The sequence below is a fragment of the Euleptes europaea genome, chromosome 7 (assembly GCF_029931775.1).
Source record: "Euleptes europaea isolate rEulEur1 chromosome 7, rEulEur1.hap1, whole genome shotgun sequence".
NCBI lineage: Eukaryota > Metazoa > Chordata > Lepidosauria > Squamata > Sphaerodactylidae > Euleptes > Euleptes europaea.
Genome location: NC_079318.1, coordinates 23,240,796 through 23,256,968, shown reverse-complemented (window position 1 = coordinate 23,256,968; position 16,173 = coordinate 23,240,796). Strand labels below are relative to the sequence as shown.

The window sequence follows — 16,173 nt, the reverse complement described above, 5'->3', positions numbered from 1 at the left end:
TCTACTGAATCAGACCCTTGGTCCATCAAAGTCAGTATTGTCTACTCAGACCGGCAGCAGCTCTCCAGGGTCTCAGGTCATTCACATCACCTAATTGCCTAGTCCCTTGAACTGGAGATGCCGGGGATTGAACCTGGGACCTTCTGCATGCCAAGAAGAGGCTCTACCACTGGACCACAGCCCCTCTCCATGGCTCTCCAGGGTCTCAGGCAAAGGTCTTTCACATGGCCTCAACCCTTTAACTGAAGATGCCGGGGATTGAACCTGGGACCTTCTGCTTGCCAAGCCGATGCTCTACCACTGAGCCACAGCCCCTCCCCACTTAAATAGGATCCTATTATGTAATTTCTGTACCGCTTAATGCGTCATGTACTTGCGCTGTGCTTCAGTTCTTTCTGGTGGTTCTAGACTTCTAAAATCCTAATGCATTAGTTATTGAATGTCCCATTTTGTTGATTGTACTGACTTACTAGCTATAATCCACCTTGAGTCCCTGTGAGAAAGGGATGTAAATAAATAAATAAATGTAAATAAAGGCATGGTAGAAAGCATGGTAGAAATTTAATAAACTAATTAATGTAGTGGTTAAGAGTGGTGGTTTGGAATGGTGGACTCTGATCTGGAGAACCGGGCTTGATTCCCCACTCCTCCACATGAGTGGTGGAAGCTAATCTGGTGAACTGGATTTGTTTCCCCACTCCTGCACAGGAAGCCAGCTGGGCGACCTTGGGCTAGTCACACTCTCTCAGCCCCACCTACCTCACAGGGTGTCTGTTGTGGGGAGGGGAAGGGAAGGTGATTGTAAGCCGGTGTGATTCTTCCTTATGTGGTAGAGAAACTCTTCTTCTAATAAAATAATCCCATTATGTTTATATACGCTGGGAAGCCAGGGGCAATCTTACTACATCTATAAACAGAAACAAACCCACCACCTGTTACCACTCTGCACACAAGCTCCCAGCAGATTCATACAGACAAGAACCTTCTGTGCAGGAATTTGGTACAGTGAATTGGTATTTGTGCTTTCACTTGAATCTGCAAAGCAGTCAGTTACACCTGTGCTTTTAAAAAAATAATACATACACACACTGTAAGTTGACGTTAGAAAGTTTAATAAATTACTGGTCAAGCTTTTAATTCTTTCAGTTATGTTAGTATAAAAGCTATAATGTTATATAATATTCTACAAACTCTTTGTACAGGTTTGCAAGAAACAAATTCACAAGCTTACCTTCCAGGCAATTTAATGAATATAAAATATTGCTGTGGATATGGGTTTGTGTGGTATTTCCTCACATTTGCTACCCGTGTAGTTTGCATAATAAGTTAGCTCAATGATAACGTGTGTAAGCTTGTTAAGCCACACACCATGAGGCAGGCTTGTTACTGTATTAGAGTAAAAATATGCAAATTGTTAAAAACAAGCCCGATTATATTGGTTTAAATAGCTAACATATACCGACAGTAACAAATGGGAAAATGAACTGGATCACTAGAAGGAAAGGTTAAATTCACTAATACGTGTAAGCCCTAAGACAGAAGAGAAAGAAGGTAGGATAAAGCAGCTTTTACAAGATATGTGAGACACTGGTCCTTCTAATACTGTACTAGAGCTGGCTCCATAGTTCTGGATATTCAACGATCTTTTTTTTTTAAGCCAAGATTTCTGTTCACTATTACTACAAATGCACATTAACTACCATTTTACACGTCAGAACGCTGATTGCTTTCTTGCATAATCCAAAGTTTGCCAACATGTTCGAACTGAAAACACTCAGTGCATAAACTAGACCGACGTCAGACGCACTCGAAGACGCTTCAAAGCTTGTCGCATGTTGCTTTCCTAAAGTAGGATTAGCGCAGCGTGTAACCTGGGTTGGCAATATGCCAGAAATAAAACGGGTTGGCAGAGTATGTTTCCTCCAATATGAGGCAGGGACACACTTAAAGGTTCCAATAGACGCTGATGATTTCATGATGCCGAGCTCACTCCGCTCCTGGCAGTGGCGCAGTTTTCTTAGAAATATTCTTCCTCTTCATCAAAAAAACCATTTTCCAGAGCATACGCACAGTCTGCGCTTGATACGGCTTGGCAGGCACCTTTATACTCTTGAATCGATTCATAAAGGGAGTAGAGTTGACACAATAGCGACATATCTAGCTGCCGGAGACCAACCTTGGGGAAGAGAAACACAATATTAGCATCTGTGGCTTAATTTTACTGGGCAAAGGCTGGCCAACGCACATTTCTTTCTCCACACTGACTCAGCCCAAAAGAAGCACTGTTGTCCCGGGCAATTATGCAATACAGCAAGATTAATTAAATCACCTGGGAGATTCCACCCTACTGAACTAACAGGATGAAACAGCTGTGGGGAAAGCTACATGACGCGGGACGCAATGTGGCAAAGCATTCCTGATGCTGAAGTCATGGTACCATGCCCTCTTTAATAGCCCGGGATCCCTGTAGTCCCGGGCTGATACACTGTTTTTATTAAGGGCAAAAGAAAACAAAATCATGTGATCACTTTTATTGAGGCCAATCCAAATGACAGAAATGGAAAAACTGGAACTTGCTGGTCGACCTTGCTATGTCTCAGAATTAGGTTCACACTGATTTGCTTATTAAACAGAGAGCTGGGGGCAAGTTAAAGTGCTGCACGGTGGCACAGAGCTTCCCTCACTAGTGTTCCCTCTAAAGCTTTCCAGCCATTTTTCTCTTGGGTTACATATGAGTATGTCCCATGACTTCTAGCTTGTCCCTAAAGGAGAACACACTGGGCACTGCCTAAGCAAAGCAAATAGCTATCACAAACTCTGCTGTCCTATTTATACTCCACCTTTCCCCACAAGCATCCTTTCTGCTGTCCTATTTATACTCCACCTTTCCCCACAAGCATCTTTTCTGCTGTCCTATTTATACTCCACCTTTCCCCACAAGCATCCTAAGGGGAAATGTTCTGTGACATCAGAGCTTGCCTAGCTAAAGAGAGAAACATATTCTTTTTTTTAATTTTATTTTAATAAGGGGATACAGAAGAAAAAAGGGACGGAGGGAAAGGAGATCGTCCAATATAAAAAAACATTTTTCCAAATACATAAGTATATAAACTGAGTCGGATTTGAAGAATTATTTAACAAGCAAACATAACAGTCCAATATGTTTATGTTTAACTAAATACTTCTTAAGATATATATGTTGATCAGTTTATCATCCTATAGATATCAAATGATTAGCATTTCTTTAAAAAGCAATTCACCGTAAAAATCAACAAAATAAATCATTCTAACTAGACTTTATGTAAGTCACATATGTTTGTCTATATATTTTTGTGCTATAATAATCAATCTGTTGACATATAAGTATAGAATGGTTCCCATTTCTCACTGAACTGTTCTATGGTTTCATTATAGATAGCTAGAGAGAGAAACATATTCTTAAACTGCCCAGGAGTAACTGAAAACGTATTCGTAAACTGCCCAGAAGTAACAAAGGTATGACTTAGACTAATTACTTGCACTTGTTTCCCATGACACACAGGGTTGGCTCCTATACTTCTGTTGAGAAGGCAAGGTCATGGAAGTAACTTTTCAGCTTCTCCTTCCCCTTCCTATTCTCCCTGAAATACCACTACTGAGTATTGGGGCATGATTCAGAAAAGGGATTCCACGTGGCTCCCTGCCATGCAAGTTCTTTATATTATAGTTCCCCTTCCAAACCTCTTCCCCCCACCCCAGTAGTGGTCTTTCAAGGATGCAGGAGGCTGACTGGGGAAGGGATGACCAATGAAAACTATTTCCAGGAACTCACTCCATGCCATAACTGTAGAATCCAAAATATTGTTCCCAAGCAGCGGTGTTCCCTGGGAGGGAAAGCATGTACTTTATGTTGCTTGGGAAATGACATTAACGACAGGCAACTAAGTTATTCTGTCCTGCCACCATCATGTTCAAGACAGGCTTCACACAGCTTTTCCCAAGCGATCGATCGATAGATCGATCGATAGTTTATTTGCGGCCCTTGGCCAGGTAAAACAAGATACATGAACTAAAATGGTCTTACCGACAAAGGTTTAAGTCACTTAAAAAAATTAAAATAATAAAATACATAACATCCGAGTTACATCTGCCATTTGGACTAAGAGACTACTCTGTAGCAACAAATTTTCATTGCAGCCATACAAAAGTTTGCTACCTGAGAGGTGATTGAGGGATTATCTCCTTGTAGGAGATTTTCTAACTTTTCTCTTTCCCTGTCGGGTCCCATTCTCAGTATGAGGGTCTCAATAAACTTAGAACGGGGTATAGTGTAATAGTTACAGTTCAGGAGAACATGTTCAGTGGTTTCTAAATCCCCGGATTTGCAGGGGCATAGTCTCTCTGCCCTGGGTATCTTCTTGAATTTCCCAAGCCATAGTTTTGCAGTGCTTATCAAAGCAAGCATCTTAAAAAAAAAAAAACAGAAAGGGGGGGAGGAAGGAAGATAGGTCCCTTCTGTCAAATTTTGAATCCTTGTCTTCAGCATCTGAGCTTTGTCCAGCCTTGCAAAACTGACACATTACCAGATGCTAACTTCTTATATGCCCTTCCATGAGAAAATTCCAGCCAATGGGCAAAGTTAGCTTGCAAGTCTTGCCTTTAGTGCTAAATATACATAAGAGAAGGTAGGTAAAGGAACATTGCATCAGAGGTGAGAAACCGCTGCAGGTATTCGAAGGAGGTGGCAAGCTTGAGAAGCGAAACAAAAGAAGAGAAGGAGGGGAAGCAAGATGACAGTACAAGACGGCAAGACTGTACTATTCAATGACAACAATGCAACAAGTTGTGAGTGGCAACCCAATAAAAATGATCACTTTAGTACAATCATAGTGTTCAGCTGAGTTAAAGGTAAAGGTCCCCTGTGCAAGCACCGGGTCATTCTTGACCCATGGGGTGACGTCACATCCCGACGTTTACTAGGCAGACTTTGCTTATGGGGTGGTTTGCCAGTGCCTTCCCCAGTCATCTTCCCTTTACCCCCAGCAAGCTGGGTCCTCATTTTACCGACCTCGGAAGGATGGAAGGCTGAGTCAACCTTGAGCCGGCTACCTGAAACCAGCTTCTGTCGGGATCGAACTCAGGTCGTGAGCAGAGCTTGGACTGCAGTACTGTAGCTTACCACTCTGCGCCACGGGGATCATTCAGCTGAGTTAGTTTAAGCTAAATAACCAACTTTAATCCAAATTGTGTTCCTTCCATGTGGCGAAGCGAGAGAAACCAACCCAAAGAGAAGACATGGGTGATAAGCTGTGCAAAAAAGAGAACCAAGGGTGCAGACGGATAAACAGGGAACAGTTTTCAGACAGGAAGGTAGGAATCCCTAGCTGGGAGTGGGATGTTATGAGAAAGTCAGCTAAAGGTAATACACACCAACTGAAACCAAGTAATAGCGAAGTTAAGAGTGGGTAACAAGACATGGAGGGTTAAATTCAGGAATGAAAGCAGAATGGGAGAAGGAAAAGATACTCTACTTGTATTAAAGAAGTCGTCCATTGATTTCGTGCTTGTGGTGATTGAAGAAAATCCAGGAGAACAAAAAATGGAAGGCTTGACGTGCTTCCTAATGCATCTGGATTCGCTTGGTCTCAAGGGAAATGCTGCTATTGTCCAAATTTGGGGCAGAATTAGGATCCACGATGGCATTGGCCAACAGTACAGACTAGTAGAATTTGGGCTGCACTGTAGTTAATACAACTTTAGGATCGGAGACCACATTGGTGAGAGGGATGAGATCCTGGGTGTCAGTTCAAAAACCATGTATTATAAAGAGATACCAGGGAGCACCAGGATGATGTCATGAGACCAGGAGATCTGTCTGGATGCAGACTGTGGCAAGAGCAGTTGCGGCAGGTGTCCCTCAGACTTACTGACAGTGGGTTGATGGCCCTTTTCAGGCTTATTATGGATTTACCAAGGAAGTTTGTTTTGTGAGAGAGATTGAGAACTTTGGTTATTGTCCTGCAAACCTGAGTCATTACTCCTGGCCACAGGTGTGAGGAGCTTTCAGGGGGTGGGTCACACAAAAGATCCTTAATTAATGTTCCCCAGGAGAATTCAGGTAGTTAAGCAACTTCCTCTTCAAAGCACCTGGTGAAATTCATGCCTTAATCGAGATACACTGTCTTGGTATTAAAAACGGATGGATTCATCCACTACTCTGACTTCAGAAGGCTAGAAGATCTTGGGATGTAAAAAGACACAGGTCTCAGTTGGGGGGGAGTCTATGGGGTTCCTGTTTATACTGCATTAAGAAGGTGAATCCCTCCAGAAGCTGAACACTGCATTTCCACAATGCCATATTGAAACAAATTTGCCTAATAAATAACACTGAGTATTGTCGAAGGCTTTTCTGACTATATATTACTCTTCCTACACACTTGACACTGAGAGACACTGTCCTTCAGTGTTGCTACTCTGAAGATGCCTGCCACAGTTGCTGGCAAAACGTCAGGAAAGAAAATTCCAAGACCACGGTTACACAGCCCGGATAACCTACAAGAACCAACACTGAGTATGTTAAGTACCCTTTATTGCCAGCTCCCAGAATCTTCAACTGTTATTCTATTTGCTTCTCAAAAACATTCTACCAAAATTAATACTGAGTAAATACTAGAAGCGACATTTTAAGGCTGTTACCGCACTAGGTATTCCCAGCGATGTATTAAGAGTTTGAAACTGTTATAAAAAATACTGTTCGCACTTTGTTTGGCCCCTTTAGCTGTGAAGACGTCTTCCAACCATTTTTTATCCGTGGCATCCAAAAACCCTTTTAAAGCGATGTTTTTTATAACATTTCCAAACTCTTGATACATCGCTGGGAATACCTCGTGCGGTAACAGCCAAAGTCCTGAAAACATCTGGATGCTTTGAGGCCTGCGATAGTTTACTACACCTTTTGAAGAGTCTCTCCAGGACACACAAAGCAGGAGGACACACTCTGCAGCCATCTACAAACACTAACCATATGCTGCCCTACACCAGCATGGACACTGAATGGATTTGATTCCAATTGTGGATTTAATTAGGTGCAGAGAAACATCTTGTGTCAGAAAAGAGTCCGAAGATTCTTTAATATTACTTTTTCAAAAGACCATACCCCTGTTGGCAGCATCGTCCCACCAGATACTGGGAGGAGAAAATAGCTTTTAATCACATCTTGAAAGAGCCAGATTTAGCGTGTTCGCATGTTCACGGGCATGTTCATGAGCTCTGAGAAGCCAGTTCTAAGGCTGCGTATCACTCATTAGAACTTCCTCCAAAAGAATAAGGAGACAGCTAGCTCCAGAGTATTTAACTTGGGCGTGCCGGAATGGCATAAATCATTTGTGCCTTTAGAAATTTAGAATCAAAACAAAGAAGCATTATGTACCTATGCTCCGCAGAGAGCAAAAAAGCTAGATTACCTCTAAGCTTCCCCTTCCTTGTATTACTTCATAGCCCTTCACATTACTTTTAAAGAGGCTTTCATGGGATAATGAACCAAGAGTAAACAGAACATTGTTTATGCTGAAGGCCGTCCTTGATTTTTAAAGCTCATTTATCCCATTTTACATTTGTGGTACGCTCTATCAAATATTTGTCAGCATTTCCATTATTAACCCATCCTTTTTCTCTAGGAAAAAAAAATACATGTTCAGCCTTCAGCATCAAATGTACGACCAATGTCAATCTGTATCCCAAAACAATCCCGGGAGAAGAAAACCCCATCAAGTCAATTAACCCACAGCTAAAAGGAAGGGAGCCCTGACCTGGATGGCCCAGGCTAGCCTGATCTTGTCAGATCTCGGAAGCTAAGCAGGGTCAGCCCTGGTTAGTATTTGGATGGGCGACCACCAAGGAAGTCCAGGGTTGCTGTGCAGAGGAAGGCACTGGCAAACCACCTCTGTTAGTCTCTTGCCAGGAAAACCCCAAAAAGGGGTCGCCATAAGTCGACTGCGACTTGACGGCACTTTATACACACACAAAAGGAAGGGAAGTCAAAAGTGGGAAAGAAACAGCCCCACTATAGACAAGCGCCAGTTTCTGGAGCAGAATAGTAACTTTTATAACTACATGGTGAAGATAGATTTTTGGGCAATCTGCGGCTATCAACCCTTACTCCTAAAGAAAAATGAAAAATAGATTCCATCCAGAATAGCATTTCAAGAAGAACTAAGGCATCAAACCACATTCCCTTAGTTTGAAGAAAATAGCTTGAGAAAGTTATTTTTAAAAGAAAATAAAGAAGGACAAGAAAGAGTGAGGGAATTTAAGAATAGTAAAAAGTGCCTCTGGGACACATACTTCAGATCTTATCCATAGTCTTTAAAGTGTTTTCTGGCTTGCCTCGCTGCTTTCTTTGAATTACATGTTATCTTGATACCCCAGGAGAGACGGTTCAGTCGCAAACTCTGGCCAGGTCTCAGATAAAACAGCAGCACCTTGGGTTACTACAGGTCTACATCCAAAGAAAACTCACGTCAATCTGCACACCCAAGGAGCCGTGTGCCCCCTCAAACATCAATTTCCCTTGCCCCATGGGGACAGTCTTTGGAAAGTGAAAGACGTTTACGGACTGTTTGCGATATGCCCCTTGGGATCTGCTGTTCAAAGGGAAACAAAGGAATCACTGAGTATGTCCAAACCCTTGAGTATAACTAAAGGCCCCAGTGTATATTTCTGAGTAACCAAAATAGCTTCCTATTACCAAGTTCGCTCACTAAAGAACAGGAACCTTTGTTATATTGGGTAGTGATGATTATGAACTGGCATTTTCTTCTGAAAACTAATGTAATGTTCCTATTTGCACACAAATAGGCACACAAATAGGCACACAAATGACTGAAGAAGAGTTCTGGGTAATGTGAAAATTTGTCCCATCACTTACAATATTTTAATTGGTCCTAATAAAAATGATATCACTATTGTTTCCAGATTTTTTCCCCGTCTGCAATTTTTCTTGAGTTCTTAAAACACTGCTTCTGCAATCCCCAGAACAGCCCTAAAAGGCAGGCCAGTACAGTTATCCTCATAATGCAAACGTCAGCGTGAAGCCAGAGGGAATAACTGCAGCTCAATAGAGTTGCACAGACTTTTACGGCTCTCATCTCAGATCAATTTCTTTGGCTAGCCGTACTGGAGACACCGCATATTAACACCAACAACAGCACTGTTCTTGACGGTAAGGAGATGTGAGAAAAGGGATCACATTTTTCACCTTTCATTCTCTGGCCAAAGGTTCCCTCACCATTTCACACTGACACTAAGTCAGACAAAGCATCAAGACAACAGGGAATCTGTTCAGCATGCAGTCCCACAATAGATTCAAAGCTACACGGCCCCCTAGGGGCAGCTGCCATCTGTTAATTTAAAAAGTCGGGCTTGCTTTAAATGGTCAGCTTATTAAGAGATGCCAGGGCACATCTATCTGGAAATCAGAAACGGTGGTTTGAGCATCGCGCTCTAAAACGTCAGATCACAAATACTTCATTGTGATAATTAAGGACTATTTCACATAACAGTGTGTTTTTAAAGCAGACATCCAGGCAAAAGGTTTTATAGGCACACCTTAGAAAACCCGAGTGTGCGCACATAACAAAAAGACTTTTTGACCGTATACAACATACAGACCATCGCCACTGCTTGAAACAAAACGAGTGGCCACAAGATTGTGTCCAGTGGTTCCCAAACTTTTCGGGCCACCCCCCCCCCGCTTGGTTTCACAAACTCAACCCCAGCGCCCCCTACGCTATCCGACAACACAGTTGAAGGGGCCCACCTCTAACACCCCCCTGCTGCCCCCTTTCCTCTTAATGCCCCCCTAGGCAATCCCACCGCCCCCCCGGGGGTGGTACTGCCCACTTTGGGAACCACTGATTGTGTCGTTCCCACATCTTTGGCCTGGCCTCCCCAGAGTTTTCATACAGCACCACCCCTGTGGCTTATCCTCAGCCCCTAAAGATGAGCAGGTTTGTGACATCTCTTCCTTATGGATTATGAAGCTGCTGGTCCTGTTCTTTAAAAGACTGGCTTATACCGTTTAACAATTTCTGGCGGGGTTTTTTTTTTAAGACTGTGTATCATATGCTGTATTTTTACGCTTTTAAAGACTTGTTAAAACCCTCCCAGCGACACAACAGGAGAGAGAGGAGAGTTACAAATAAGAGTACTGGCACCAGCTGTCCTCTGAGTATGCACGCTGCGGCAAATGCATTTTTGCCATTATGTAGTGTGCAAAGAAGGGGGAGGACGAACTCTGCCCATGCTCAGAATTCTTGCCGGCTTTCCCCAAACCGAGCCCCGCCCTTGCAATCGGACCTTGGAACTAAGCCCAAAGGCCAGTCGAACTCTGCCCATGCTCAGAATTCTTGCTGGCTTGCCCCAAACTGAACCCCGCCCTTGCAATCGGACCTTGGAACTAAGCCCAAAGGCCAATCGAACTCTGCCCATGCTCAGAATTCTTGCCGGCTTCCCCCAAACCGAGCCCCGCCCTCGCAATCGGACCTTGGAACTAAACCCAAAGGCCAATCGAACTCTGCACATGCTCAGAATTCTTGCCGGCTTGCCCCAAACCGAGCCCCGCCCTTGAAATCGGACCTTGGAACTAAGCCCAAAGGCCAGTCGAACTCTGCCCATGCTCAGAATTCTTGCTGGCTTGCCCCAAACTGAACCTCGCCCTTGCAATCGGACCTTGGAACTAAGCCCAAAGGCCAATCGAACTCTGCCCATGCTCAGAATTCTTGCCGGCTTCCCCCAAACCGAGCCCCGCCCTCGCAATCGGACCTTGGAACTAAACCCAAAGGCCAATCGAACTCTGCCCATGCTCAGAATTCTTGCCGGCTTCCCCCAAACCGAGCCCCGCCCTCGCAATCGGACCTTGGAACTAAACCCAAAGGCCAATCGAACTCTGCCCATGCTCAGAATTCTTGCCGGCTTCCCCCAAACCGAGCCCCGCCCTCGCAATCGGACCTTGGAACTAAACCCAAAGGCCAATCGAACTCTGCCCATGCTCAGAATTCTTGCCGGCTTCCCCCAAACCGAGCCCCGCCCTCGCAATCGGACCTTGGAACTAAACCCAAAGGCCAATCGAACTCTGCCCATGCTCAGAATTCTTGCCGGCTTCCCCCAAACCGAGCCCCGCCCTCGCAATCGGACCTTGGAACTAAGCCCAAAGGCCAATCGAACTCTGCCCATGCTCAGAATTCTTGCTGGCTTGCCCCAAACTGAACCCCGCCCTTGCAATCAGACCTTGCAAATAAGCCCAAAGGCCAATCGAACTCTGCACATGCTCAGAATTCTTACTGGCTTGCCCCAAACCGAGCCCCGCCCTCGCAATCGGACCTTGGAACTAAACCCAAGCGCCAACAGACATCCCCCAAAGCCCTGAAAAGCCCCCATCCAGGGGGGCGAGGGGGGCTCGCTCCCCTCCGCCCCCCCCGGCCTAGGAACTCTGCGCGGAACCCCCAGAAGGGGGTCCCGGCGGCCGCCCCCCGCCCCCCCCCTACGGCTCACCATCTCTTTCCGGAGGAGGGCCAGAGCCGCGTCCAGGTTGGGGGGCTTGGGCGGCCGCGGGGACCCCCCGCGCCCGCCTCCGCCCCGGCTCAGCTCGTCCTGGATGCGGGACTTCTGCGCGTAGAGCCGCTCCAGGTCCCGCCAGCCGCCGCCGCCGCCGCCGGACGAGGAATGGAGCAGCCCGCTCAGGCTCTTGGGCAGCGGCGGCAGCCCCGACGCCCCGACGGCCCCCGACGGCCCCGGCCCGCTCATGCCCGGCAGCCGGGGAAGCGACAGGCGCCTCCGCTCCGGCTCTCGCTCGCCTGCCCTCCCGCCTCCGACCTAGGCGAAGGGAAGGGAAGGGAAGGGAAGGAGGAGCCAGAGAGGCGAGGCAAGGGAAAGGAAAAGGAAGGGGCGTTTGAAAAGATCAGATATTTTGAAACGACGGCCCCGCACAGTGCCGGATTTACCTTCCCCCCCCCTCCTTTTATCCCTTAGATCCATTGATTCTTCTTCTTTTTTTTTAATATTTTTTTATTGATTTTAAATCCATTGATTCTTGAGCAGCATCTGTCTCGTGTTGGAGGGATATAAGGACTGAAACGGACAATTCCCCAAAAATCCCAAGACCACGGTTACACAGCCCGGATAACCTACAAGAACCAATGACAATGTAGCCTTGGGGTCCCTATCGCTCGGTAAAAAAAGGCATTATGTCAGCCACAGAGGCATTGGATTAGTATGTTAAAAGGGGGGGATATAGTGCGATCGGAGTTCCTCGTAAAAGCGGCCTTCCACAAGGGCATGAGTCAATAGAGCCAGAAGAGCAAGGGCAGATCCGATCTGAGTATGGTATATTCAGAATTCTGCCTTGCATTACCATGGAAGGGTTAGCATTCAATCTAGCCAAGCAAAAAGCTCTACAGGGACGAGGAGTGCCGGATTTACGTATAAGCTCGACAAGCTATAGCTTAGGGGGGCCCCCTCTTGGGCCCCCCAAAAAAATTTAAAGGAAAAAAAAATGTGTTTGCATTATTAAGTTTGTTATGAATGAAAAATCATTTTAAGTTAGAGCTTCATAATTATTTCACTATTAATATACTTCTTTTTTTTAAAGAGCACTATTACCTCCATTGCTAATACATAATAAACTATCCTTTATATAATATATAGCGCCCAAGTCTCCACCACCCACTTCTTCTTAATTGTCTTTCAGTTCAACAATTACTTTGATAAAACGTATTTTGTTATGTGCAAATGGCTTTAGATACCTATTAGGTCCATAGTAGTCGAAAAGGGCAAGAGTCCAGTAGCACCTTAAAGACTAACAAAAATGTTTTCTGGTAGGGTATGAGCTTTCATGAGCCACAGCTCACTTCTTCAGGTATCTTCAGGTATCTGAAGAAGTGAGCTGTGGCTCCTGAAAGCTCATACCCTACCAGAAAATATTTTTGTTAGTCTTTAAGGTGCTACTGGACTCTTGCCCTTTTCTACTACTGCAGACAGACTAACACAGCTACCCACTGTGTATTAGGTCCATAAATCACCATACAGCATATATTCAACACAAAAAAACAGCGACAATTAGTTGTTGACAAAGGACGGCTGGACGTATAAAGGGCCCCATTACCTTCAATAGCTGAGGGCCTCATCAAACCTAAGTCTGACCCTGGCCCCGCACGCCTTTGAGTCACACAGGATGCTTCTAAACGCCTCCCCACTCCCCCACCCCAATAAATACTGGTGCTTATTTTAATGAAACCCGGGGTTTCCCTCCCATTCGAACTCCATTTACGCACAGGAGGTTTCCCGTGGATTTGCCGCTCTCTAGATGCACGTTTCCCCCATGTGAATTCTCAAAACTCTGCATGGGGGCTCATTGTTGAGTTTGGGGAATTTGGAAGGGGAAAGTGTGCCTCTAGAGAACGGCAAAGCCAAGGCAAAAAAAAAAAAACCCATGCGTAAACGGCCAAAGGGAATAAAGTAGATTTTGAAATGTGGTGTTGGAGGAGAGTGTTGCGGATACCCTGGACGGCCGGAAAAAAACAAATCAGTGGGTTCCAGATCAAATCAAGCCTGAACTGACCTTAGAAGCTAAAATGGCTAAACTGAGGCTGTCGTATTTTGGTCACCTTATGAGAAGACAAGAGTCACTGGAAAAGACAGTCATGTTAGGAAAAGTTGAGGGCAGCAGGAAAAGAGGAAGACCCAACAAGAGATGGATGGACTCCATAAAGGAAAACAAGGCCCACAATTTGCAAGATCTGAGCAAGGCTGTCAAAGATAGGACATTTTGGAGGACATTGATTCATAGGGTCGCCATGAGTCGGAAGCGGCTTGATGGCACTTAACACACACACAGAAGGGTGAACTGCCTTAACAAAACTAGGGGATGGTCATAAGAACATAAGAAAAGCCATGCTGGATCAGACCAAGGTCCATCAAGTCCAGCAGTTTGTTCACACAGTGGCCAACCAGGTGAACACATGAAGCTGCCTTATACTAAATCAGACCCTTGGTCCATCAAAATCAGTATTGTCTGCTCAGACAGGCAGTGACTCTCCAGGGTCTCAGGTAGAGGTCTTTCACATCCCCTACTTGCCCAGTCCCTTTAACTGGAGATGCCGGGGATTGAACCTTCTGTATGCCAAGCAGATGCTCTACCACTGAGCCACAGCCCCCGCAGCAGCATTTCCTGCCTGTGTTACACAGCACCTAATATAATAGGCATGCTCTTCTGATCCTGGAGAGAATAGGTATGCATCATGACTAGTATGCATTTTGACTAGTAGCCATGAATACCCCTCTCCTCCATGAACATGCCCACTCCCCTCTTAAAGCCTTCCAAGTTGGCAGCCATCGCCACATCCTGGGGCAGGGAGTTCCACAGTTTAACTATTGTCCCTATACTTTTCTTGGTAGAATCTGAATTGTACATAGTTACATTTCACCCTGTATTTCCTGCATTTCAGGGCTCCTTGACTCTGCTGTTTGTTTGTTTGTTTGTTTGTTTGTTACACCTCTTACATAAAATGTATGTGCAGTGAAGATCTCGTTGCATCTGAAGAAGTGGCCTCTACTCCATGAAAGCCTATACTGGAATAGAATCCGGTCAGTCTTTAAAATGTCACCCTTCATTAAAGGTAAAGGTCCCCTGTGCAAGCACCGGGTTATTCCTGACCCATGGGGTGACGTCACATCCCGACGTTTTCTAGGCAGACTTTGTTTTGCAGGGGTGGTTTGCCAGTGCCTTCCCCAGTCATTTTCCCTTTGCCCCCAGCAAGCTGGGTACTCATTTTACCAACCTCGAAAGGAATTAAAAGTAGAGCCTATGTCAGGAAAAAGGTGGCAGCTCTGCTGCTAAAGGTAAAGGTTCCCTGTGCGAGCACTGGGTCATTCCTGACCCATGGGGTGATGTCACATCCCGACATTTACTAGGCAGACTTGGTTTATGGGGTGGTTTGCCAGTGCCTTCCCCAGTCATCTTCCCTTTATCCCCAGCAAGCTGGGTACTCATTTTACCGACCTCGGAAGGATGGAAGGCTGCGTCAACCTTGAGCCAGCTACCTGAAACCGACTTTGGTCGGGATCGAACTGAGGTCGTGAGCAGAGCTTGGACTGCAGTACTGTAGCTTACCACTCTGCGCCACGGGGCACACTTCATTACCCAAGGAGGAAAAGATAGTTACTTTTATTCAGCTGTATAGCAGTAGATGTGAGGGGAAAGAGGAGGGGGCAACCTGAAGGGAACATGACAAATCCCAAGTGATCCTTGTGTAAGTTTTTGAGTCACTTTCAACTCTTCCGTTGCCAAAATGGAAAGATGCATCGTGTCCTTCAGTTAGGCCACTGGTTCCCAACCAGGGGTCCGTGGACACCCAGGGGTCCACAAGAACTAAATTAAGGTCCGCGAAACAAAGTTATAAACCCATAATAAATTAATATTTTCAATTAAAAGTTCTCTATTATAAAAATATATATTCAAATATTATTCTAGGTTTAATGTTTAACTAACAGTTATGATTAAAGTTTATTTTCAAATTCTCGGAATTTTTATTTTGAACCTTGGGGTCCCTGCACCGAACAAAAAAGTCCTAGTGGTCCCTGGTCAAAAAAAGGTTGGGAACCACTGAGTTAGGCGGACCTGAGGCATAGGGGGATGAGAGGAACCAAAAAAGAGAGTTGCGGCATTTCTGAAAGCTTTTTACAAGCCTAGACAGCTTTTTTCAGGCAAAAAGGAAAAAGTAGCTTCTGCAACTGAGCTATGGAGGGGCCAAGGCCCAGTGGCAAAGCATCTGTTTTGCCTGCAGAAGATCCCAGGTTGAGTCGCCAGTATCTCCAGGTCAAAGGATCAGGTGATGTAAAAAAATCTCTATTTGTTGAGACCCTGGAGAGCAGCTGCCAGTCAGAGTAGCGCGGTGTTGTTGTCAATTCTGACCACAGCTCTCCCGGGTCACAAGCAGAAGCCAGGACCAGCTGGGCTGACTTTGCAATGAAACTGTATATAGCAATTGCGTCAGACAGCAGGTTCTACCATTTTATTACCAGCCTGCATATCTACATATCACTGAAAGAAGTTGGCAGAATCTGGATGTTGCTTTGAACATTTCACTCAAAGTGCAAAAATGTGTACGTTTGGCACTCAGTGCTACTACTTGTGAATAT

General features: G+C 45.2%; 1 protein-coding gene across 1 annotated transcript; it reads right to left on the bottom strand.

The window, feature by feature from the left end:
* Positions 1-1,993: 1,993 nt before the first annotated feature.
* On the bottom strand, positions 1,994-11,781 carry FAM89A (family with sequence similarity 89 member A). The gene is made up of 2 exons (XM_056853644.1): positions 11,530-11,781; positions 1,994-2,176 (listed from the first exon to the last, which is right to left on the bottom strand). Exons 1-2 carry the CDS (start codon positions 11,779-11,781, stop codon positions 2,018-2,020), a joined length of 411 nt encoding a protein of 136 aa, XP_056709622.1. The 3' UTR covers positions 1,994-2,017.
* Positions 11,782-16,173: the final 4,392 nt, after the last annotated feature.